General features: G+C 49.8%; 3 protein-coding genes across 8 annotated transcripts in view; 1 reads left to right on the forward strand and 2 right to left on the reverse strand.

Moving 5' to 3' along the window:
• Positions 1 to 360: 360 nt before the first annotated feature.
• On the reverse strand, positions 361 to 14,855 carry braf (B-Raf proto-oncogene, serine/threonine kinase). Of its 3 annotated transcripts, XM_057022513.1 has the most exons (20): positions 14,609 to 14,855; positions 13,284 to 13,385; positions 12,919 to 13,194; positions 12,105 to 12,208; positions 11,597 to 11,699; positions 11,363 to 11,511; positions 9,350 to 9,469; positions 8,514 to 8,673; positions 8,279 to 8,318; positions 7,675 to 7,794; positions 5,590 to 5,726; positions 5,392 to 5,509; positions 5,035 to 5,119; positions 4,759 to 4,935; positions 4,632 to 4,678; positions 4,244 to 4,362; positions 4,045 to 4,176; positions 3,723 to 3,857; positions 2,764 to 2,917; positions 361 to 2,535 (listed from the first exon to the last, which is right to left on the reverse strand). In XM_057022513.1, exons 1-20 carry the CDS (start codon positions 14,762 to 14,764, stop codon positions 2,513 to 2,515), a joined length of 2,457 nt encoding a protein of 818 aa, XP_056878493.1. In that variant the 5' UTR covers positions 14,765 to 14,855; the 3' UTR covers positions 361 to 2,512. The 3 variants fall into 3 exon arrangements, with proteins under 3 accessions (XP_056878493.1, XP_056878495.1, XP_056878494.1); XM_057022515.1 differs by lacking the exon at positions 9,350 to 9,469; XM_057022514.1 differs by lacking the exon at positions 7,675 to 7,794.
• Positions 14,856 to 15,444: 589 nt separating this feature from the next.
• On the reverse strand, positions 15,445 to 16,433 carry mrps33 (mitochondrial ribosomal protein S33). Its single transcript, XM_057022537.1, has 2 exons — positions 16,219 to 16,433; positions 15,445 to 16,017 (listed from the first exon to the last, which is right to left on the reverse strand). Exons 1-2 carry the CDS (start codon positions 16,431 to 16,433, stop codon positions 15,912 to 15,914), a joined length of 321 nt encoding a protein of 106 aa, XP_056878517.1. The 3' UTR covers positions 15,445 to 15,911.
• The window catches only part of tmem178bb (transmembrane protein 178Bb), a 12,949-nt gene continuing 4,767 nt past the window's right edge, over positions 16,231 to 24,412 (forward strand). For 3 of the 4 annotated variants that reach the window (XR_008948272.1, XM_057022534.1, XM_057022536.1), the window contains exons 1-2: positions 17,532 to 19,035; positions 24,290 to 24,403. Coding sequence is in view for 3 of the 4 variants with exons in the window: in XM_057022534.1 (XP_056878514.1) it covers positions 18,672 to 19,035; positions 24,290 to 24,403 (478 nt within the window). In the remaining variant the exon portion in view is untranslated. Of the gene's footprint in view, positions 16,465 to 17,104; positions 17,186 to 17,531; positions 19,036 to 24,289; positions 24,404 to 24,412 lie in introns of those variants that run through there. The other variant, XM_057022535.1, reaches the window with a different exon arrangement.

The following is a 24,412-nucleotide window of genomic DNA, read 5'->3' on the forward strand; positions in this document are numbered from 1 at the left end:
TTAAAGAGTTGTTTGGACACCCTGATAATAAAGAATTACAATAGTCCAGTCTGGAAGTAACAGGTGAAAAACCCAACTGTATGAGGGGACCCCATGGACATAAGCAAACTGGTATCTATCTGATAAATATGATCTAAACCAGTCTAGTGCTGTTCCTTTAATCCCACTCATATGTTCCAGTCTCTGGAACAGGATGCTGTGATCAACTGAAGCAGTGTGGGTGCAACTGATCAGGTCAGAAAAAAGAAATGAATTCGTCAGGTCACGTAACAAAGGCGCGGCCACGCGCGGCAAAACTATCACGTGACAGCATTTAATGGGCAACACTGCCACCGTGTGGTGAGGCACCAAACGACACCGTTCTTTTTTTCATGCATTTCTTTAATGTTTCTCATGTTCACAGCAAATACATGAAGCTCTTTCTCCTTATGATACAGCCTAAATATCTTATATCCCGTCTGCTCTACCTGTGGAGCACTTTTCTTTTGTACACTGAGCAAATTTGCAGTATTTTCCTTTGTACAACTGGTTGCATGTGAAGAACCTTCATGACAGCTTGGTGTTGCAGGAATCATTGAGGTCTAAGGTGCAGGCAAGGAGACGAAAGGGAGGTCTGAGACGGGTCAGGGACTGATGGAAGCAGCAAAGGTGTGAGCGGGAACACAGGAGGGTGGGAGGAGGCGCCGGGTGGTCGCATGGTTCTGGTCTGCTGCTCAGGTAAAGGTCTAACGGGAGCATCAGCAGATGGCCGGCTGTCTGTGCTGGTTAGACCCAACCTGAGGGCTGAATGATGGCTCCATTAGAACCCTCCCTCTCATCTTCACGCAACAGCAGAAGGCTGAAAGTTGGACAGGTGAAGATCTTTTGTCTTCTGCTCCTCCAACAGCTTTGTGAGCCGAAACCAGAAGGGAGGGGTGACGGACAGGCATCCACCAAACCAGCTTGTTGGGGACATTTGGACGGAACAACCTGCCGGAGGAGCAACGACACTGAGCCTGATGCTTGGCCTCCTTGTTTTGGGTCTGGGTCTGAACAGGAGAGGCTGGACTTTAACTCTCCTTTCACTGCTGCTACAGCAGAATTTTAGAATTGGGATTTGTGCCAAAAACATGAAAAAGGAAAAGATTCAACACCGAAGGTGGAAATGTGACATTTATTCAGAGGATTAAATGAACCAATGAATCCCTTCGCTAATTAGCTCTGTTAGGCATTTAGCTGCTGTAGCTGGATTCATCTGGGTGGTTTGAGGGTGATCACCCCATTAGCTTCTTATTCACTGGCAGAGTTGGGACTGCAGATGGGTCTGTGCTGGCTTTGGTTGCTATAGAAACCCCATCACAATGACTCGTGGTGAACCAGGATCAGGTTTTTGGTAGATGCACAACAAACTATGACATTTCCACGAGGGTCCATCAGTGCCCCCCCACCCCCACCCGCCAACCCTAACAGAGCCTTTCCAGCCGTGCGTGGGAGCGTTGGATCATCAGCTCTGCACGGCACAACTATTTATTCAAAAGAAGAAGGCAAATCTCTCTGCTTCCATCACCTTTACAAAGTGCAAATACACAAGTCACAAAACTAAAATGACTAAAAATAATAGCAGTCAAATGAAGCTGCAACTACATGAAACAAATCATATAAATAAGTCAATATCTGCAGGCCTGCCTGTACAGAAAAAGGCAAACATCAACGATAAAAAAATAATACTCACGACCCTGAAGACAAGCTGGAATGAAAAGAAAAAGGAGGTGTAAGAGGAGCAAACTGGAGATGCTTCCAGCAGCTTCTGCTGCAGCTGCTTCGAGTGCAACATGTGACCAAAAGGGAGGAGCGAACTTGTTCTAATAGGAAAAGAAAAACATGCAGCCGGAAAACCGCAGCGGGCCGCCTGCACGAACAGAAGCACCTTCATCATGTTCGGCGAGGCCAGGAGGCTCTGCGCCGACGCTTCTGTGGTCCGCGCCATTTAGCAGCATCAGCACAGAGTCCAAGACAGGAACAAGGCGTGTGCTGATGGACGGAGAAACTCAGTGTTGGTAGCAGGCTGTGCTAGCTGAATGGATAAGATCTGACAAAAGAGTGTTTTTCAAGTCTTCCTCCAAAGGGCTTCAACCCTGCCCGGTGACCTGGAGCTGGCTCTGGGTGCGGGGCTAAGGCATGGCCTTCCTCCTCCCGCCTCCACAGCATCCCTCCTCCACAGCATGATCTTCAACATGAGGATGAGAAGATCCTTCTGTTCATCTCCGGCTTTCTTCCTCGAGCAGGAATGTGCCGAGGCCCATTTTTGGTCTGTTGATCTGCTTTATTTTCCCTAATTCACTTGTATCTGCCACTGTGGTCGTCCGCCTGCCGGAGCGCTTCCTCCGGTCAGGCCGCCTTTCTTCAGGTGACAGGTAAAGAAAAAAAGCACATTCTTTCATACAATTGGTCTTTTTTCAATAATGGATGAGGAATCCACTGCATGGACACAAGACTTGAGAAGTGAAGAGATGGACTGGTGGACCTGCAGCACTTACTTAAATGCTGAAAACTCCCCTGAAAAGACAAATAAAAGACAAATAAATACCCGACTACAGTTGAAATGCTCAAAGACTACAGGGGGGACAGCTCAGACCAAGACTACAGGAAGGGGGGCTCAGATCGAGACTATAGGGAGGGACGGCTCAGACCAAGACTACGGGGGAGGGGACGGCTCAGAGCCAGGCTCCGGGCGAATGCTAACACTACCTTTGATGAACGTCACCCCCGATTGGGTGTACTCACCGTAGCCGCCGGCCTGGATGGGGGTTTTGGGAGAGGCACAGGCGTATAAACTAAAGTCCTCTGTCTGGAAGCCGGCTCGATTTAATGAAGGTTCTGAGGCGCTGCGGTGGATTTTGGGTAGGGAGCGAGCCAGCAGTTCAATCGAAGCCAAGATCTGATAGGAAAACACACAGAAGAGAGGGAACATGAGCAGATGAACACGTCTTCTGTCCATCACCAACCACAGCTACGATGCTTTCGACACAGAAGTATCTCAGTGTGTGACATGAAACGGAGCAGAACGTTTTTGGAGTCTGCTCCGGCAGCCTGTCGACACATCAGCCAGGCAGAGGAGGGGAGCCGCCTGCAGGGGCAGATTTAAATAATACTGCAGCTCTGGATCCTCTGGGCTGCTCAGATGAGCCAAAAACACTAACCCTAACACTTATACCAGTTCCACCTCCCACTGGACCCTCAGATACCAGCCATGGACCAGTTCCACCTCCCACTGGACCCTCAGTTAGCAGCCATGGACCAGTTCCACCTCCCGCTGGACCCTCAGTTAGCAACCATGGACCAGTTCCACCACCTCCCACTGGACCCTCAGTTAGCAACCATGGACCAGTTCCACCTCCCGCTGGACCCTCAGTTAGCAACCATGGACCAGTTCCACCACCTCCCACTGGACCCTCAGTTAGCAACCATGGACCAGTTCCACCTCCCGCTGGACCCTCAGTTACCTGCCATGGACCAGTTCCACCTCCCACTGGACCCTCAGTTACCTGCCATGGACCAGTTCCACCACCTCCCACTGGACCCTCAGTTACCAGCCATGGACCAGTTCCACCTCCCACTGGACCCTCAGTTACCTGCCATGGACCAGTTCCACCTCCCACTGGACCCTCAGTTAGCAACCTTAGACTGGTTCCACCTCCCACTGTGGACAAAGTATTTATGAGCTGAACAACAGGAAGCCTCACCTGAGGGAAGAGCGGTCGCTCCTCTCGCTTCTTCTTCAGACAGTCAGCCATCAGTCTCTTCATGGCCTTGGGACAGTTGCTGCGTACCTTACTGAGGTCAGGAGACAGGTAGCCTCTGCCCACCATAAATATGATCTACGTGGAAGACAGGTCGGTCGGGATTAAAGCCAGAACTTTACTCAGCACGAAACCGTCATCAGAGCATCAATAGCTTAGCATCACTGAGGCGGTTTTAGCATCAAGTTCTGTCTCATGTCTCCCTCTCATGTCTTGGAAGGAGGGGGGGACAGACAGACAGACGGATGGATGGACAGCTAGGTACCTGGTCTCTGTTGTTGATGTTGGAGTAGGGCAGCACCCCTGACATTAGCTCATACAGCACGATGCCAAAGGCATAGACGTCAGACTGGAAGCTGTACGGGTTCTTGTCCTGCAGCCGGATCACCTCTGGGGCCTGGAAGGGAACACAGCTGTGAACGTGGGAACCGGTGCAACCGCTACAGCGACAGATGAATACTGACCATCCACAATATGGAGCCGGACAACTGCTCAAACTGGTGGGAGCCACTCCAGCGAGACTTGACCGTGGCCAGACCAAAGTCACCGATCTTCACCGTCAGATCCTCATGGAGGAAAATATCTGGGCACACGTGAGGTCACGGAAAAGGTCCTTCTGTTACAGGCATCACGAACCTACTGGGAACTTGTTCATTCTACTGGGCTACAGTCGTGGAGGTCCATTCGTTGCATTTCCATGGGTGAAAATGGAAAGGTTCCACTCATTAAAGATATTTTAGGTATTTGAAATAAAAAGTTGAAGACATTTTTAGACGATAAATGTTTACAGGCGGAGCAATTCAATGAGGCGTTTGACCCCGTGAGGGAACGGGAGTCTGAGCGGAAGGATACTGTTGCTCTTCAGGTCCCTGTGGATGATGGACTTGGCGTGAAGGTAACTGGGGGAAGAGAAGGAGACAGTTTTAGACCAGCACCACGGAAGAGGGGGCTGTGCTCTCTCTCTGTGGGGGGGACTCACTCCATGCCTTGAGCCGTCTGCCGGGCTATGTCGATCAGCTTGATCATCTCAAACTTGGTTTCGATGATGTGCAGGTGGTGGTAGAGGCTGGAGCCTTCGCACCACTGGGTGACGATGGCCAGCTGAGGCTTGGTGGTGTAGCCCATGAAGAGCAGGATGTTGACGTGACGGGTTTTCCTGTAGCAAACACACACGCCAAGAAACCGCACCGGTGAAGACAGAAGACAGGGAAGATCCAAACAGAGCCAGGCTGAGTCAACATGATCCTTACGGTACCTGAGGACTCCCACTTCATTCTTGAAGGCCTGGAGCTGTTGCGGCGTCGGAGCGGTGACGTTTAACATCTTTACGGCTACGTCTCCTGGAAAATACAGGCAAGAAAAGGTTTCCTCACAACTGCTGAACTTCAGAGACAAATGAAGAACCAGTCTCATCCGTCTTTACGACCACAACTACATGAAGGACAGGAGAGCCAGCAGGACTGAGTGCTCCGTGAAATGTTCTCCACAACTGCAGCCCTGACCTGCTGGGCCTGCCCCTCAGTCTGATGCTCTCCGTCCAGTCTAAACGCCAACGTTTGTCCTTGTTCCATGACAAAATGTGGTCTAAACACCAATGGACCAAATCTCTTACCGTGCCACTTTCCCTTGTAGACAGTTCCAAAAGAGCCAGAACCTATCCTCTGACCCAGAGTGATCTGACCCTCTGGGATTTCCCAGTCATCACTGGAGTCCCTTCGGCCCAAGGTTTTCTGTTCCAGAGGTTCACTCAGTTAACACAACTGTCCTCATTACTGTCAGATAAAGAACCGTGTCGCCGACGGCTGCGTACCATCTTACTGCGGTCCTCAGAGGAGGACGACGACTTGCGCTCCCTCTGCTGACAGGGCGATTTCTGTGGAACCTTAACATTAGTCAAGGATCCTGGAAGAGAGGCAGGAGGAGTGGCCGACAGTCCTGTGGTGGAACCTACAGGGAGGAGAAGACAGGTGCCATGAAGAGACCGATATGACTTACAGATAACAGAGGTTCAAAATCAAAGGGTGAACAAGCAAAGGAGGAGCGAGGTCTGGAAAAGGATGGACTAAAGCATCTGCAGTAGCTCTGTGTTCCCATGCAGAGAAGTGAGGATCTTAATGGTTCATAAAGCACCGCCACCAAACACTGGCACCCTCACAGATCCGGGTGGTTGATCACAGGTAGCAGAAGAGCCAACAAGTCCAAACTGAGCTCAAGAGGACCCTTGTGTGGAGCAGGCACAGTCAACCCCTGAGCACATGATCGTTGTGAGACGGACTATCTAAGTGGTGATTGTCCCAGCAGTGCTGGTGGTAGGATAGAGAAGAGGGCTAGATGGGTCCCCTTTCCCACAGGGGAGCCAAGACCAAGAGAAACATCTCACAGTTGTTTCCACCTTAAACATGACCTCAAGCCTGAACAACTCAACTGAAAACCGACCTGAAATATTTTAGGAAGAAAAATTAGCTAAACAATTGTGGCAGTGCACTCTTAAACTAGTGATTGTTGGAGCGCCTTCTTAGATGAGTAGAGTGCAGGAGGCCATGGGCAGGAACCATCCAGCCTGTCCTTTCTTACAAAGAGACTGGATCAGACTGTTCCACACATTTGTACCTTCAACAGGTCTGGGGCTTGTGAGAGGAATGGAACCTTCGGAGATCCTGATCCTGATTTTAGTTTGTCACTTTAAAACTACATCGGGGATGGGTTAGCATGTTGCCTAGCAACAGCAAATGTTTCAGTGTGACAAATATGAAAACAAAGAATCCACCAGTTGATATGAATCATCACCGCGTTAGTCCGAAGACCTTCCAGAGGTGCTCAGGGTCCTGTGCTTCCGTCTGGATCTCTTAACTCAGAAGATCACAAGGGAACAAGTCTGGACCGACACAACATCTCTGATTCTAACTGACTCCCGAGGATGCCAACTACCACTGAAGAGCAAACAGTCTGATCAACTACCACTGAAGAGCAAACAGTCTGATCAACTACCGCTGAAGAGCAAACAGTCTGATCAACTACCGCTGAAGAGCAAACAGTCTGATCAACTACCGCTGGAGAGCAAACAGTCTGATCAACTACCGCTGGAGAGCAAACAGTCTGATCAACTACCGCTGGAGAGCAAACAGTCTGATCAACTACCGCTGAAGAGCAAACAGTCTGATCAACTACCGCTGAAGAGCAAACAGTCTGATCAACTACCGCTGGAGAGCAAACAGTCTGATCAACTACCGCTGGAGAGCAAACAGTCTGATCAACTACCGCTGGAGAGCAAACAGTCTGATCAACTACCGCTGGAGAGCAAAGTCTGATCAACTACTGCTGAAGAGCAAACAGTCTGATCAACTACTGCTGAAGAGCAAACAGTCTGATCAACTACCGCTGAGGAGCAAACAGTCTGATCAACTACCGCTGAAGTGCAAACAGTCTGATCAACTACCGCTGAAGTGCAAACAGTCTGATCAAAGACCGCTGGAGTGAAAACAGTCTGGTCAACTACCGCTGAAGAGCAAACAATCTGATCAACTACCACTGAAGAGCAAACACTCTGATCAACTACCACTGAAGAGCAAACAGTCTGATCAACTACCGCTGAAGAGCAAACACTGATCAACTACCACTGAAGAGCAAACAGTCTGATCAACTACCGCTGAAGGGCAAACAGTCTGATCAACTACCACAAGTCTGATCAACTACCGCTGAAGTGCAAACAGTCCGATCAACTGTGAGGGAGGAGCTAATTGAAGCTAACTGAGCTAACAGGTCTGTGAGCAGCTCAGTGAGAGGAAACCACAGTAAAGACGAGCCAACACACAACGGAATGTGACAGGGTTGGGATGGTGTGCAAGTTGTGGGGGGACATTTGGGGGTACACAGCAACACAAAGAATCCTAACTACCTTGGAAAACAGGCTCAGGCTCAAAATCAAAGACTATGTCATTGGGGTAGGAGTATAGGAGGGGGCTTGAGGTCCGTGTTCGGTGCTTCCTCAAGCAGCGGGCAGGGTGGGTCGGGGGGGCTGCAGGGCAAAGAGAAACAGACAGACCATAACTGCGACTCACCCTGCCCCTCTTTCTAAAACTGACTGTGGCTACAGAGTCTAACTCTTTCAGCCAACAAGCAGATGAGTTCTGGAATTTAACCTGTACTTTAGCCCAGAGACTAGCCCAAACTTTAGCCTGGACTAAGTGTCAAGGTTTGGTCCCAGCCAATAGCTGAACTGATACTTGTTCCCTCAGCGCCATGTTCCTGACATCTGGTGCCTTTATTCCTGCAGGCTTCAGCAGTGCCTCCACCAGCAGTGAATATTTTAAAGGTGTAACTGATGATCAAAAATTTAGTTGTTTTAGAAGATTTTCAATGATTTACTGAACTCCAGATAGACAGATCGGACTCAACTCTCCAGGCTTAAACTCACACACAGACCGACAGACAGACCGACCGACCGACAGACAGACAATGGTAAGACATAAGAAAATAATCGCACTTGATTTGAAAATTACCTCCATCTGATCTTGGAAGCCCCTGGACTCGAATCAGGTCCTGAAAAGTGTGAAAGAAAGTAGCAGTTTGTCTACATGGATGTAAACCTGGAGCTCAGATGATGCTGGTGTGTGTCTGCAGCGTCTGGAAGCTCTCGTCTGACCTAGTGTGTGTGTGTGTGGTGTGTGTGTGTGTGTGTGTGTGTGTGAGCAAAGCTCTGGAACCTTTTCCAGCAGAAAGAAACAGAAGACTCACATCAATGTTGACGGGCTCGATCGTATTAATGTGGACATTTGGGGCCGAGGAGGAACGATCCCGCTGGCCAAACTGGTTTCGGTGGTCCTCCTCACTGGAGCGAAAACTGGGTGGAATGGGAATGGACTTGGACGGGGACACAGTAGACTGGCAGATAGACCTGTGCAGTGGTAAAAGACGGGTGAATTGCTGCTAAAATGAAAGACTGAAACAATCAAGATTAACCAGAAGCTGTTGGTTCATCTCCGAATGACTAATGTCGTCAATCTAAACGTCTAACATGAAGAAGATGTTTCCACCTTTACTGTGATCTTTCACCTAAACAATCCAAGGAAGAACAACCTGAACTTTAGGAAATTTAAACAACAGATTTAAAATAACCCGGCTGCAGAAATGATTCCAAATGTGCTGCAGATCTGCTGGATTATGAGGATTTAGGCCTCCTCACAGGTTCTCCCAAGGACCTTCTCCCGAGGACCTTCGGATGCCTTTGCTGATGGGGATGGAGGCTTTGGGTCACTGTTGGGCTGGAAGGTGAAACTCTTCTTTGTCTTTAGCTTTCTCATGGAAGCCTGAAGGTTTGTTACCCTGGAACTATGATAATTCCTTTTCTTCTGCCCTTTCATCAGTCCTACAGGGATGTCCAGCTCTAGGTGACTGTCATGGTCATCGTCACTGTATTTCATGGTCTACCTGATGCGATGCCTTGGGAACACTTTAGTACCCCCTCTTGCCCGATTCCTCTCAGTGAGACCACCACATGCTTTAGAAGCTCTCTGTGGACCACGGCAACCAGAACCAGTAGCAACTGATAACGACTGTTCCTAAGGACTCACCCAGTGGAGTCTGACGGGGGCAGAGAGGGACAGACCTCGGACACGGGGGTGGTTCCCTCTGATGACACTTCCTCCTGGGTGAAGGGATGATGTTCGAAGAACTTGGAGACCAACAACAAACTGAAAAACACAATTCAAACAGCTTCATTTAAGGAGGTTACTGGACCTGGAGCTGCTCTGCTGCATCAGGACAAAGACCCAAAAGACCAGAGGACGTCCACCACGGAATGGCTTCAGAAGAACAAGACCAGTCCTCAACCATCACAGATGCTGTGGATGGACCTGAAGACACAGCTGAAGCAGGAGGAAGGAGGAGCTGAAGGTCCTCCTGATCCAAGTGCAGGTCTGATCCACTATGTTTAATGAGAGTGGTCAATAAAGGCACGATGGGTCCGTATAGTTCTGCATCAGTTCTTCAGGCCCATCAACCCATCAATGCTCTGGGTGATTAGACAATATTTTATCACAAATGAATGCAGGAAGTCATGAAGTCCTGAAGGTCCGTGTCAGTTTTCCTGCCAATGTATGAGTCCCAGTCAGCCAAGGAAGCTGCTGCTGCTTCTGTCCACCCCTCATGGTGTAACTTTGGACTCCACCTCTACAGTAAAGCCTCCCACCTCCAGTAACGTCTGGTCTCCAGTCCCGTCTCCAGCTTAGGCCGCTGTGACCGTGTGCCACATGCTAGGGGTGTCTCTGGAACCCTCACCTACCTCACACCATCCCTCCACCAGCTGCCTCTTCATTCATACATTCATGTTTCCTGCTCACTCCTAAAGCAGACCCGGATCTGGTCTACAGCAGCATGATGGTCTTGGAATATGCCAGCTCAGCATTTTCAGCTTCTGTCATCATTCTTAGCTTGGTCTCATTCCTTCGTCTTAGATGTGGCACAATCGTATTTACACTCATGTCTCCAGAGTGGAGATGTTGACCTCTGTGAAGAGTTCAGAGGGGGAAATCATCTCCAACATGCAGAAATTAAACAGTAGTTTGGAGACTTTTAGATTGAAAGGGGGATTGAGGGAGAACTCCAGATCTGAGCTCTCAGCTAACTTTGACCAAGCAATCAGTGCTTCATTAGCCTGTTAGCATCAGGGCTCCTCTACAGTTATCGTTAGCAGACTCCTCTGACCTTGCCCCATCAATCGGCAGCCTCGGTTCCTCTGAGCAGTTCCTCTGGGTGGAACTCTGAAGATGAAGATGCTTGATGGCCACAGAGAAGAAGATAGCAAGAGAGCACCGATCTGGTCCAGAGGACCAAGAACAATGTCAGAGAACTAGTCAGAGTCCTGGTTGACTGCAGAACACCTCCAAGAAGATCTGGCAGACTCTGGAGTTGACCTTCAGGGAAGTCAGCAGAAGAAAACCTCTCCTCACCACATCATTCAGTGTCAGTAGTTTGTTGTCTCCAGATCAATGTGGGGAAAACCAGGGAACTGGTGGTGGATCTGAGCAGGAGCAGGCACACTCGTTCCTCACCAGGAATGGACACTGAGGTACTGGACTCAAAGGGTTCTCCGGTACCCGACCTGGGTGTTCATGTGAACAACAAGCTGGACTGGACTTAACACAAATGCACCCCGCAGCCGTCTGTAGGTGGCGTGAGACAGGAGGAGGATGGCGAACAGGCCGTAGGGGAGGAGGACAGTGCTCCCAGCTCCTGCAGGAGACCAACATCCCTGGGCAGATACCATCTTGTGTTACCATGCTCCACCTCAGAATCCACCATGGTCCACCTCCAGAGGCTCCAGCTGAAGGTTCTTCCATGGTCCTCACGGTCTCCTTACCTGAAGATGGTTAGACATCTGAGAAAGACCTCAGAAGAGCAGAGACGTCCCAGGAATTGAAGACTTTGGTGAGGAAGAATGGAGAAGAAGACCCTTGGATGTTCTACTGTCAAGTCGCTCTCCTTGAGACTTGCCTAATTATTGGAGCTCCCGTTGGAAAATTGTTTGATTTTTATTTTGTTTTTCAGACACAGGGAAGTAGTTCCACCTTGTGGGAGTGACTTACTCTAGCTGGTCATAGTTGACACACATGAGAGGAACCTCTGTGCTGCAGCGCTGGTGGAACTTGTAGCCACAGGTCTGACAGCGAAAGCCCTGGAACAGCAGCTTTCTGCAGAAGTCACAGAAGGCCAGCGTGAAGAAGGTCTTCCTCACCTGAAAGTCAGAGAGGAACAGCCCATCAGGACTCCTGAGGAACCGGCGCCGTCACAACGCTAAATTTCTGTCTGCTCATACTTACAAAGTTGTGAGTAGTGAGCGGGACATTCTCTAAAACCTCCACGTGGAGCTCCTCTAAAGTGAGCCAGGAAATGTCGGTATCCCAGCCAATCGGCTTCTTCTCTCTGTAACAGCACGCAGACAATCAGAGGCCACATTTCCACCTGTGCTCATCACATACACATAGCATTCTCATTTACAACAGGTCCTCAGAGTCGACTGAGGACCTGTTGGTCCTATAGACGACCTGGTTCTGGTCACAAGTTTCCCAGTGGGCCACGGCTAAAACACGTACTGTGGAGAGGAGAGAGGCCCCTTAACCTGTTAGAACTACTGTTGAGGGTTTCAAGAGACCAAATGGATGGAGTAAACATAAGCGTCAGGCTAGCTTTCAGTCAGGATGATAATTAGAGAGGAATATGGCATCAAGCTAGGTAGAAGAGAACAACAAAGAAGAGGGAGGCCTGACACGCCGAGCGAGACGGACCAGCAGTTAGGCGAGGTAGTCTGGGTGTCTCCAGGACCCTTACCCGTCTTGCATTCTGTAGACGGCACAACATTCAGGAATGAGGCCTCGCATGGTCAGTGCCTTCTTCAGGGAGTCCCTCACAGTCATTCCACAGCGAGCTGACACCTGAACAAAAAGATTCAGGATGAACAAACGGACAAAGCAAAAAGCAGCTGATGGAGGTGAGGAAGCAGCCTCTGGATCCAGGGAGCAGCCTCTGGGTCCAGGGAGCAGCCTCTGGATCCAGGGAGCAGCCTCTGGGTCCAGGGAGCAGCCTCTGGATCCAGGGAGCAGCCTCTGGATCCAGGGAGCGGCCTCTGGGTCCAGGGAGCAGCCTCTGGCCAGGCTAGATGGGGAGCATGGACCAGTTGCCTGATAACCCTGCGCGTGTCCTGCACCTTCAGAATAGTCCATGGTGCAGGTGGAGGCACCGCAACACTAACAAACACATCAATGCTGATCGATGAAGTGATATTTAATGAATCATTAGCAATTGTGAACTAAAGTGATGACAGTGATTGATTTAGTCCCCTTTAACTGTGGTGAAACCCTTTCAAAAGTAAGCTGCTCTACTCAACCCAGACAATGTAGCGCGTGCAGTCATGTGACCAAATGAAGGCGTCCTGATAAGTGCCTGTGCGAATATCTGCCATCCAGATCATGTCACTATGCTATTAAAACAGAAGAAAAGCCTCTAAAACCTTTGGGAAATGTGAGTTTCCAACCTTCCTGGTTAGGACTAAGTGAGCTCAGCCCACCGTAGGCGTGTTTGAGCTTCCTTTGAACGCATGTGTGATATGATAGCATCATGTCCAGCAGCAGACTAAAGAGCGTACCACCGTCCTTTGCTTGTTGGGCAGGAAAACTCGTACGATGGGCTTCTGAGGGGAACGAGGGTTGACTCGGCTGCCATCGGTGGGCGTCTGCAGGACGGCCAGGCTGTTGGGGGCCTGAGCCCCCACTCCAGGGACACAGCCGCCCATCTTGACCTCCAGAAGGGCTGGCATGGGAGAAGGAGAGCAGGGGAAGTCGGTACCATTGCCCATAGCCTCCAACAACTGCTGCTCCCTCTGCTGCAGGGCATCCAGTTTACTGGTGTACTCCTCGTAGGCCTGGCAGGGGGCAGAGGGCAGAGGGCAGCGGTAACCAGGGAACCCACAGAGAGAGACCACAGTCCAAATGCTCTCTGAAGCTACCTTACCTCCAGGTATATGGTGGGAGGGTTGTGCTCTCCTCCAAATTTATCCAGGAGTGCCTCCAAGTGTTCCTGTGTCAGCTTTATCATCTGTTTGATGTTCCAGATCTGCAGGAAAACAACATGAATTAATAAACTCCAGGAACATGAGGGAACGCTCTTCAGAGCCCACTGTGGCCTGTTAGCTATCGTATTAGCCAAGTCAGCCCCAGATCACTGTGACACATCTACTCTTGGGGAGCAACTTCCAGCTCCAATTCAGTCCAAGTGAGTGGAACCAGAAAATGTTGCCTGGGTGACGGTAAAGAGACCCCATTTAGGTGGTTTTCACCACTTTCCTGCAGGAACCATCCTCATCAGTCACTCCAGGTTTGATTGAGGAAACCAATGATGCAACAAATTCCCACAGTTCTGCCTGTCAGGCAACTGTGGCGGCAATATTTGAATAGCTGCTCCTGTAGCCACCAGTATGACCAGTATGCATGAGGGGAGGGCTGCACTCCGACGCTGAGCTGGACCTTCGGTCTCCATCTATGATGGTGTAAAGACGCAAAAACTGGCTCCCTGCCCAGACATTTCTTGTTGTTTGAACACAACCAGAGGTGTTCAAGTGTACCTCCACTGTGATCACTGGGACAAGGGGCCCGAACTGGAAAGTCTGGTGGTCTTCACTCAGAACATCAGGTAAAGGTAGGAACTCTGGAAGGGCCAGATGGACCAAAGCTGCGGGACACTGGTCCCTGGTGTCCTGCTGTAACAGTGAGGCCACTGACCTGTCGACTGGAGGCGGCTTTTAGGCACAATGAGGACCCACCATGACCGGAGCCGCTGACCGAGGCTGCTGCAGCCCCTGTCAGAGGACCTCCATCACACCACTGAAGTTCATCCCCTCCCCATCAGCACCAGCCTCCTCCTGCAAACTTTAACGTGGCGGCGGCTCTGCGCGTCTCTGTCCTGGCGCACAGAGCCGCCTGCTGCGGCCACATCAGCCTGCTGTGAACAGAGAAGTCTATGCGTGTCTTTGTTGCGTCAACAGCTCTGTGCGCACCGGACTGGCGCACCGGGCTGCAGCTGCGGTGAGCTGAGCACGAAGAGCCGAGCGGCTGGAAGGAGGCAGCAGGCCCCAAATAAACACGTCCTCCCCTGCTGATCTATGCCAGCATCGAGCGGCGCGCTGACGCGACCTGTCTGCCAGCCTCTTTTCAGCCTCTGCATTACACCAAACACGGCCCGAGTCACAGCCGGGGCTTCCTGGACATTTACATTCCGGACCTCCGTTTGGAGCCACTTCCCCAGGTTAGAACCGCTAATCGCACCGTCGCAGCGCTTACCTCCTCATTTTGCGCACCTCCGGGAACCCGCGTCGTACACGCCGAGTTAAATCCGCTGCCCAGCTCCTCCAGGCCGCGCTCCCTGCCCGGATCCCGCTCCGCGGCGTCTCCGTTCAAGACGGGCGGTGGAGACTCAGCGCTGCTCAACGCCGCCATTTTAAACTGCGAGAAACGGAGAGAAAATAAGAAGAGGGAAGTTCAGGCAGGTCCAGGGCGGCAGGGGGCGCCAGAGGCCCGGGGCCGCCGCCGCCGCCGCACCGGCGGGAGGACAGAACAAGAGTGCGGCGCCCCTGGACGCGCTTTAGAGCCCAGCAAACGCTGGGAACGGCCACTGAAGGAAGACATGATAAAGATCCATCCGGGTGCAAAGACTGGGGGCTGAAGTCATGCGGATGTTGTTGGTTCCATCCCAAACACGGACGAGCACGGCAGGTCCATTAGATTGGTCTCCATTCAGACGGCAGTCGATCGCAGATGGCTAGAAAACCATCGAAATATGCCTTGAAGACACTGACCGGGGGAAAGACACGGATGGGGACGCAAATGTCCCCTCTCCTGGGTCTGGGAAGGGTGAGGAGGCCACTTAGGAAGTGTTTGACCTCATTCTGAGAGGACAAATAACTTCAGAGAAAGACAAACATTTGTATAGGCATTTGGATGTTCTTACACATCCTGAAGGAAAAGTCACCTTATTACATGTATGTGTTGCAGGACAGCAAGGAGGTTGTGGGTTGAATCTCCAACTTCCAGTCTGTGTTGGCCCACCACCAACCTAGATGGAGTTTTCTCTATTAATAAAGCTTTATTATGTTGAAGCACTTAACAAGGACACTCAGTTCTTCACCACTTCAAGCTTTATGGAAGTTAGCAGAGGAAAAACTCCACAGTCAACAGACAGATCCTGGATCAACAGTGTTGCAGATGCCAGGACATGCACCAGCTGAGAGCTGGATCAGAACGTGCAGCTCATCTGAAAAGGATGTTCCCATGGACACAAACCAGCTTAAGGAAGACCAGAACCTGTCCAGAACCTATCGACGCTGCTCCCCTCCAACGTCTGCGCTGGATTCTCATTCATCATTTTCTCATTTACACACCAACAGTGATTCAATAACAACACAAAGATGGTTTTGTGGTGAAGTCTTGTTGAAGCAGAGGTAAAACTATCAGGAGCAAAGATCCAGGGGAATACACCGCCCTGGTGCTGAGCGACAGACGTGAACTGTTCATGACGCCCCCCCCGCTGAGTCCGGCCAGAGTCCATCAAAGAGCCATCTCCCTCCCCAAGGGATGAGGGCTGGGCTCATTTCTTCTTGGTGGCTCTCTTCCCCTCTCCCTTCTTTGGTTTAACCTTCCCTCTCAGCTTCCTCAGGCGGATCATCTCCTCCTTGAAGTCCTCATGCTCATCTCTGAGAGAGGAAACAGAAGCCCAGGCTGTCACGAGAACACAGCACCAAACACATGCTCGCTTTACTCAGGAAGGGCAGACAGGCAGGGAGGGAGGGAGAGACAGGGAGGGGAGACAGTAAGTTAGGGAGGGAGGGAAGAAGAGAAAGAGCAGGGGGAGAGACAGACAGAGCGGACGGACAGACAGGGGTGATGTGCAGCACCTGAACAGGCCCAGGAAGCGCAGCTTCTGTGTCATGGCGTAGTAGATCTTGTGCTCTGGGTACCACTCATGCACCTCCTTCCTCTTGGCCAGTGGAAGCTCCTGGAACAGCTGCACCACCTTCAGGGACCTGGAATCGGCTGGATTAACAACTTCTCCAAAGATCTGTGCGCTGAGTCGGGCCATGCGGACCGCATAGCTGGACAGGCCAGACATGTCTGCTGCAGGCAGACAGCTTGGGTTAAAGGTCAGCAGTTTAAAACATTCAGCAGATGTCAATAAACAAGAGTTCATTCAATAAGGAATAATAAATCAATAAATATGACTGTGCCAATCCGCCTCAGTACATGCTGGAGGTCCTGGCTCCATGAAGCCAACAGGACAACATCATCTGCAAAAAGCAGAGATGAAATCCTGGGGTTCCCAAACTGGACTCCCTGGACAAGCTGGGACCAGCATAGAAGTCCAGCACAGAAGTCTGTCAAGGGTCCAGCCTGTCTCAAGGAGCTGGGGCCCAGAACCCCTGCTGTGGGTAGACGTGAGCCCGATTGTCTCTAGTACCTCTAGACCTCCTGCACAAGCTCACCCCCGACCACAAGGCGCTCGCATGCCAGCCCCAACCCCTGCCCCGTCTATACAGTGAACGTGGCCAACCTGCACCTTTAAAAAGTCTCCTCTTTGTTGCTGATGTCCTGAATGGAGATGTTATAACCACCATAGGCTTATTATAAATGAACTGATTTGAATAACTTCAGGCTATTACAACCACCATTATAAAAGACAAAACAACGTGCGAAGGGTCAAACAGAAAAATCGACGTTATAGCAACAAGACCATTGTAAAGCTGCTAAAACAGGTCAGTAATATTTTCTTTGTGTCATTTTCAGGCAATAAAATCAGCTTCATATGTGGAGGATTGAGCTGGTGTTTGAAGTCCATCCCGACCACATCAACCAGCCCAAAAAGCGGTACGTTTGAGCCCATTTGTCTGCTTCGAATGTATTCCTACCTCAGTCTTGACACTGTTTCTCAGAGGAAGACAGAATAAAGTCCTGTAAACTGTAACTGTACCTATTATACACGTTTTTAAGATAACGTCAACCTTCAAGTGACATGCAGCAACTGCAGAACCTACTGCGCATGAGTCCCAAACAATTCTTTCCCCTTCCGGTTTGTAAGATTATTAAAAACAAAGTAACTATTAATTTATGAACTACATAAATGCACCGTAAATTTAATACAAATCCAACACATGACACCCGTAGTCTATTACAAGATAATACATAATGTTTAATACAAAAACTCGTGTACTTCTTTATCGTTTATGACGCAAACAGGAAGTTTCTTACGCTTAATGATGTCCGTCTAGGGAGCCTGACAGATAGCAAAGGTTCTGGTTATCTTTACATATATGGACAAATTGTAAACAAACAAACAATAACTAACTAAATAAATAAATATTTTTATAAAATCTTGGTGTGTTAAAACAGCTCAGTGAGAGTAAAGCCGTCTTTCGAGTTTATTAACACAAGAGGGCAGCAGATATGCGAAGAAATAATCTGCATTTTGTGGATGGATCTCAAATTTCAGGCTGTAAGAAAAAATTGAACGGGACCAGGAAAAATGTCATAATTCCTTGAGTATTTATTAATTGGGTTTTTTTTAAAATAGATTTGATTAAATACGTGAATAGTTTAATGTCACATTAAAATGATTTAATCTTTTATAAGTACCGGCAGCTACAGATCAGTCCTGGAAATAAAATGACGTATGTGAGCTGTAAAATATAGATTTAAGTCCTCTTGGACATAACAGGCAGTATAGAATATTCCAGAGCTGAAACGTATCAGACGGTGAGTAGAGGAGCCTGTTTGATGGCGCAGGTCAGAGGTCAGGGGGGCGGCGCTGATGATTGGACTCCTGCCCTGCTCTCCAGCATCCTGTTAGACAGCCTGTGCTCATCTTCGCTGCACGGCCACCACCAACACCACTGCCACCACCATCATTATCATCATCAGCAGCAGCAGCAGAAGGTTCCCAGCAGCGCCATCTGCAGGCGTTCAGCGTCTGGATCTATATAACAGCGTCAGATAAACCTTCCGCGTCATTTTCGCCTCCTCTTTTCTCCACCATCTTTAATATTTTCTTGATAGTTATGCAGCAAGTGCATATTGTTTCTATCAGAGACTAACTGAATTTTCACTAGTGTTCTTGTCGCTAAACTGGTGGATGCTGCTAATCCCGGGCTGCTGAAATAACACTGCTGGTTCCGCCGCAGCACGCAGTAAAACAGAGGCACAAACATCGCACAGAGCTATTCCAAGGTTTTCCTCAGCTCAGGCTCAGCTCAGCTCTGCCCAGAACTCCGGCCCAACAATGCAGCCGCTGTGCCGAGAGGACGGGAGCTGAGGAACTGTCCGTCTGTCGAGGTGCTGATGCGGCTCTGACCGAACTATGGCTGCGGGAAAGCTGCTGCTCTACGCCGGACTCTCGCTGTCTCTCTGCGCCCTCGGTATGCTGGCCGTGGCGATGTGTTCAGACCATTGGTACGAGACTGACGCCAGGAGGTACCGGGACCGATGTCGAGGCTTGACCAGCCGCCGTAAGGACCCTGGCTTCATCTACATCCCCAACAACAGCCTGCCGCTGCGGGCCCGCCGGGAGCAGAAGCTGGCGCCGGCCCGGAACCGGCGGCAGCTGTTCGCCATGAACGCGGTGAACGACTGCGACAGGCAGCATAACTCCACCAACATGGGCCTGTGGAGGAAGTGCCAGCGGCTGGGCTTCAACCAGGAGATTGAAGCGCTCATCCAGAAAGGTAAGAATGAATTAAGCACAATCCAGCTGGCTGCTCCTTAATGACCAGTCACAGCCCAGTCAGCAGAACCAGTTTGTCCTTGTTACACGGCACGACCCAAAGAGGCCGTCAACTTCCCGCCTGAGAACCTCTGTGCGTGGTGGAGTAAAGCACCATTTAACCTGGACCCACTGGTGCCATCGCCCCGTAGCACCATCAGTTGGAGGGTCTCGAGGTCCTCCTGTCCTCTGTCAAAACAACGTCAGCACTCGGTGTAGTAAAGGTTGTTCTTTCCATAATTGGGGCCAAAATGCTAAAACTTGATGTTAGAACTCTAAACTGCAGCAGAACGACCCAAAAACATGTGGGAGTGTTCCGCTGAGAAAATCTGAGTGTAACGTGAGTATTCAGGTGAGGAGGTGTTCTAGGAGAGGGCTAACTGTAGTTAGCATGTGCATCAGCTCATTCCATCACATGATTTCCTATTTTTTGCTATTATTGTGTTATTACATTACACAATATTACACAGCCCAACTGTCTGTCTGCTTGTCTGCCTGTCTGTCCGTCTGTCTGGGAGTGATTTGTGGGAGAACAGATCCACACTGTTTATGGACCAACCAGCTGGATGTTCCAGTCTTCCCGGTTCATTTAGATTATCAGCAGGGTCTGCCATCATTAAGGAGGCCAAGACGTCTCCTGGCAACCAAAATGGTCCCGTTGTACATTTGTGATGAGAGCAATGCTAACGTCGTTCAACAGATCGTGACAGACTGCCAAGATTTGACCAATGTGCCCTCCCTTCCTTTCCTGGTTCTGGTCAACAGCCCAGCAGCTGAGTTTTGGGTCAGCTGAAGTCTGACAAAACGGGTTAGCCCTGCGAACATCTGGACTCCCACCACAACAGTCCTGTGAGTGCAGCTGTGCTTCAACAGTGGAGCCACTGTGGAGCTGGGAGTTCATCTGGAGATGAAGATTTAAACTGGGCGGGGCTTAATCAGGTCACTCTCTTCTCTAAATAGGTCACTGCCATAACAGTCTCTAATTATTGGTGCTGGTTCTCTCTGCTGTTCTGCATAATCCCACCAAATGTGTGGTTATTATGCATGGTGGCGGTGGCGTGGTGAAGCTCAGTCATCCCAACGAGGAGCTGGAGAGGAAAATGAGAAGACCCCTGGAGGAACAAAGGGACTGTCCCAGCAACAAGACTGAGGAACTAAGAGGATTACATAAAAAGAAGGTGGTGGAGGATGAGGGCTGAGGCCTGGGCCCTTCATCCTGAAATATTTGTTGTTGCTCAGTGATGGTTTCAAGTCCAGATCAAGGCACTCAAGTCCACGATGAAGCACCTTGTGTGGGCAGAGGCCTTAAATGAGCATGGTCCTGGAGGGGTCCCACTGGGGTTTTTATATGATGGGGGGGGGTCTAAATGAAATAGGACAGGGGTCTCACCAGGGTCAAGTAGCACAGAGCAATTAAATAAAATAGAAGAGGTTCCAGGATGGGTCCCTTAGGGGGTCCTAGTGGGACCCCAGAGGGGTTGTTTTTTTTTATCACAAGGAGGCTAAGTGTAGGAGTAAAGGGGTTCTAGAGGGGTCCTGGAGATGTCCTGGTGGAGTTTTGTAGGACAAGTGGGCTAAATGAAACAAGACAGGGTCCTGGGGGGGTTTGTAGTGTTCTGAATAGGTCTTTTACGGGTCCTGTAGCACCAGGGGCCCAAATGAAAACAGTACAGGGGTTAGGGGTGCCTAACTCTAACCGTGTTAATCCTAACATCAATTTGAGGAGGAACTCTTGTGCTGTTTCACCAGTAGTAGGTAGTGAAGGTTCTGTGAGAGGCTTTATTGTGGCCACAGCTGCGCATGTGAGGGTCATTCCTGGTGTCCTGGAAACACGTCAATTATTCAAACACACAGGGCTGAATAGTCTTCAGCTCGTCTTAGCCCTCCTGGAGGATCCGGAACCTGAAAGCCAGCCTCAGGCTACTTTTCTCATGCTAAAGCTATGCTGAAGTCCTGAGGCCTTGAGTGAGCCTCTCTAGGGTCGTGGTCCCAACCCTCATCCTCGCTCTGCTCAGCTGGAGAGTGAAGGTCTACATGTGCCATCATCACATGACTGTCCCAGAGCTGTGAGCTCCTGCTCTTCATCCTTTTGTGAGAAGGATGAAGAACATGGTAGCTGACAGCGTTCCTGCCCACAAGACTGACAGAGGGACTCTGTGCTAGGGCTTTTGACATCCCAGCTTAAGTCTTATGAAGTTGTGATCACTCATATCCAGTGATTTCTGTAGTTTAAGCCCAACGGAGATGAAGATGTGAGCGCCGCCGCTGCAGGCTGGATGATACGATTGGCCTCCTGCTGACAAATGTGGGTTTTTCTGAATGAGTGACATGGCTGCACTTTAATCAGCAGCATATTGAGTGCAGAGACGGCTGCGGGCTGGCAGTGATCCGCATCAATCAGACCTTTATTCTGCTTCCTGACTCTTGATGTGTGAGGAAGAGCGGCAGTGAAGGGAGCTCTGTGGCCACAGCTGCCTCCCTGTCAAAGAAAGGCCTTTTCACTGCTCACAGCACCAGGGCTATGCCATGAAATGGACCCATGACTGTGCACCTTCAGCATCCCCTTATTTGATTCAGGTCTTTCCAACCGCCGCCGATGTCTTCATCACTGCACCTGAAAATCTGCAACAAAGTGAAACTGTTTGAAGCAGCAAATGGAGAAACTCCAGAAGTTTGTCCAGGTCATAAACATAGGGGCCAGATGACTGGGTCAGAACCAGAACTGCAGCTCAGTGGGTCTTCCTGCTTGACAGTGCTCAGAGTCTATCAAACCAGCAATAGGGTCAGAGACGGGACGGCGATGAAGCTGACCAAGAGGTGGCAGAACCCAGACCCAGAAAAGACCAACAGAAGACTACACAGGAAACCACAAAAAACAGCAGAACCTCCACCAGCTTCTGCTGGCAGTTTGCCCAGGATGTCTTTAATGTTGAGTGGTGTCAGGTGACTGACAGCTAAGGAGCATGTCCTCACTGCTGGGTGACATCATGTCCAACTATGTTATTAATGAGGCTTCAGGAACGCTCTGCAAACACTCGATCCAAGTCTGGTTCAAGAGGACCCAGGAGTTGATTTGAGCCCCGAATGTGTTTTGATGAGCAACAAGCTGCATCAAATAGAAGAATTCTGAAACTTTGGGGTTTGTAGTTATGGTTCAAGGGGTGAAGTGTCTGTGTGTGTGTGTGTGTTTGTGAGAGTGTGTGTGTGCGTGCGTGCGTGCGTGCGTGTGTGTGTGTGTGTGTGCGTGCGTGTGTGTGTGTGTGTGTGTGTGTGTGTTTTGGAGAGAGAGAGAGATTCAGCATCAAACAAGTATTTCCCAGCAGGCTTTTACACCTCAGAATTCAGTCAGCTGGGTTTCTGCTGGAGCTCCAACATGGAGGCGACGATCTGCAGCCTTCCTGTGAGCAGCAGAACTCAGTGTTCTGAGAGTGGAGCCACACAAGGGGGAGGATGTGTGCAGCATCAGGTTCAATCCTTGTCCACAGCATGAAGGTAATCACGTGTTGGGTAGGGTTCAGCGTTAACCCTATGATGGCTACATCATCCCAGGATTTTAACCCAAGAGCAGGATGACCTTTTCCCTTAATGCCAAAGGTTCCTCAGTGCACCACTGTGGTGGAAAGATGTGTTAAAAACTCACTGTCGTTTTCTAGAGACAACATGAGTTGGTTTGGTGGTGGTGTACTGGTCATTACTGTTGTCCCACAGCAAGAAGGTCTCGAGGACAAGTTGTTTTCGGTCAACTAGTGACTCGAACTGGCTGCAGGTATGAGTGGTTGATGGAGCTGGAGAATTATCTAGGTGACCCTTGACGCCAGGTAAGAAGTGAGCCGTTTAAGGCTTTGACCTCCCAACTATTCCTCTAAGAGTGATCCGCCGATGACAGGCAGGCACAGACTGAACTCGCAGACAGTGGGGTGGAATCAGGTTCTTTGAAAACTTTAATGGTTTTACAAAACGAGTAACTTTATGCAGCGTTAAATGGGTCAGAACAGGACAAGCCCCGAACAGTGCTGAGCTGGGATGGGCAAGACTGAGGCGAGCTGGTACCACTTAAGGTTCCTCAACGAACTGGTGGAGAACATGGGAAAGAGACCCGCTTTTAACCGGCAGATTAGTTGCAGCGGTACAGGCAAAGTGGTGGGACCAGGTCACAGCTCTGCCCAGCCTGGAGGAAAACAGACACACACACACGGAGATACAAGCAAGACACACACGGAGATACAAGCAAGACACAGAAATACAAGCAAGATACACACAGAGACACAAGCAAGACACACAGAGATACAAGCAAGACCACACGGAGATACAGGTAATACACAGAGATACAAGCAAGACACACAGAGAAACAAGCAAGACACACTGAGATACAAGCAAGACACACACACAGATACAAGCAAGACACACACGGAGATACAGGTAAGACACAGAGATACAAGCAAGACACACAGAGAAACAAGCAAGACACACACAGATACAAGTAAGATACACACAGAGATACAAGCAAGACACAGAAATACAAGCAAGATACACACAGAGATACAAGCAAGACACACAGAGATACAAGCAAGACACACACGGAGATACAGGTAATACACAGAGATACAAGCAAGACACACAGAGATACAAGCAAGACACACAGAGATACAAGCAAGACACACACACAGATACAAGCAAGACCACACGGAGATACAGGTAAGACACAGAGATACAAGCAAGACACACCTGAAGATACCGACAAGACACATGGAGATACAGGCAGGACACACAGAGATACAAGCAGGACACACAAAGATACAAGTAAGAAACACGGGGATACAAGCAAGACACACAGAGATACAGGCCAGACACACAGAGATACAAGCAGGACACACAAAGATACAAGTAAGAAACACGGGGATACAAGCAAGACATACACAGAGATACAAGCAAGACACACATGGGAACAGGAGAGACGGACACAAAGAGGGAGCCTTAAATAGTTTTCATGTCCTTCCTGGCCTCCACTCTACTTGTATCTGAGATTGAACTGAACTGATGAAAGAAGAAGAAAAAGAAGGTCTGAGGTAGACCCAGAAGGTGGTGGAGCAGTGGAGGACTCTAATGAGGACTCCTAATGAAATGACTTCCTGGTTTTCTTGATTGATTTTGTGTCTGAACAATTTTTTAGGGTGCAGGTCTCACTGATCTAAACTAACAATGTTTTTCCTCCTCAGGGGCCATTTCAAGGTGCTCCTACATCAAGTATCACTACTCCTCAGCTAGCATCCCTAAAAACCTCTCCTACAACATCACCAAGACCATAAGGCAGGACGAGTGGCACTCCCTCCGTAAGTTCC

This window comes from Takifugu flavidus, chromosome 22, assembly GCF_003711565.1.
Source record: "Takifugu flavidus isolate HTHZ2018 chromosome 22, ASM371156v2, whole genome shotgun sequence".
NCBI lineage: Eukaryota > Metazoa > Chordata > Actinopteri > Tetraodontiformes > Tetraodontidae > Takifugu > Takifugu flavidus.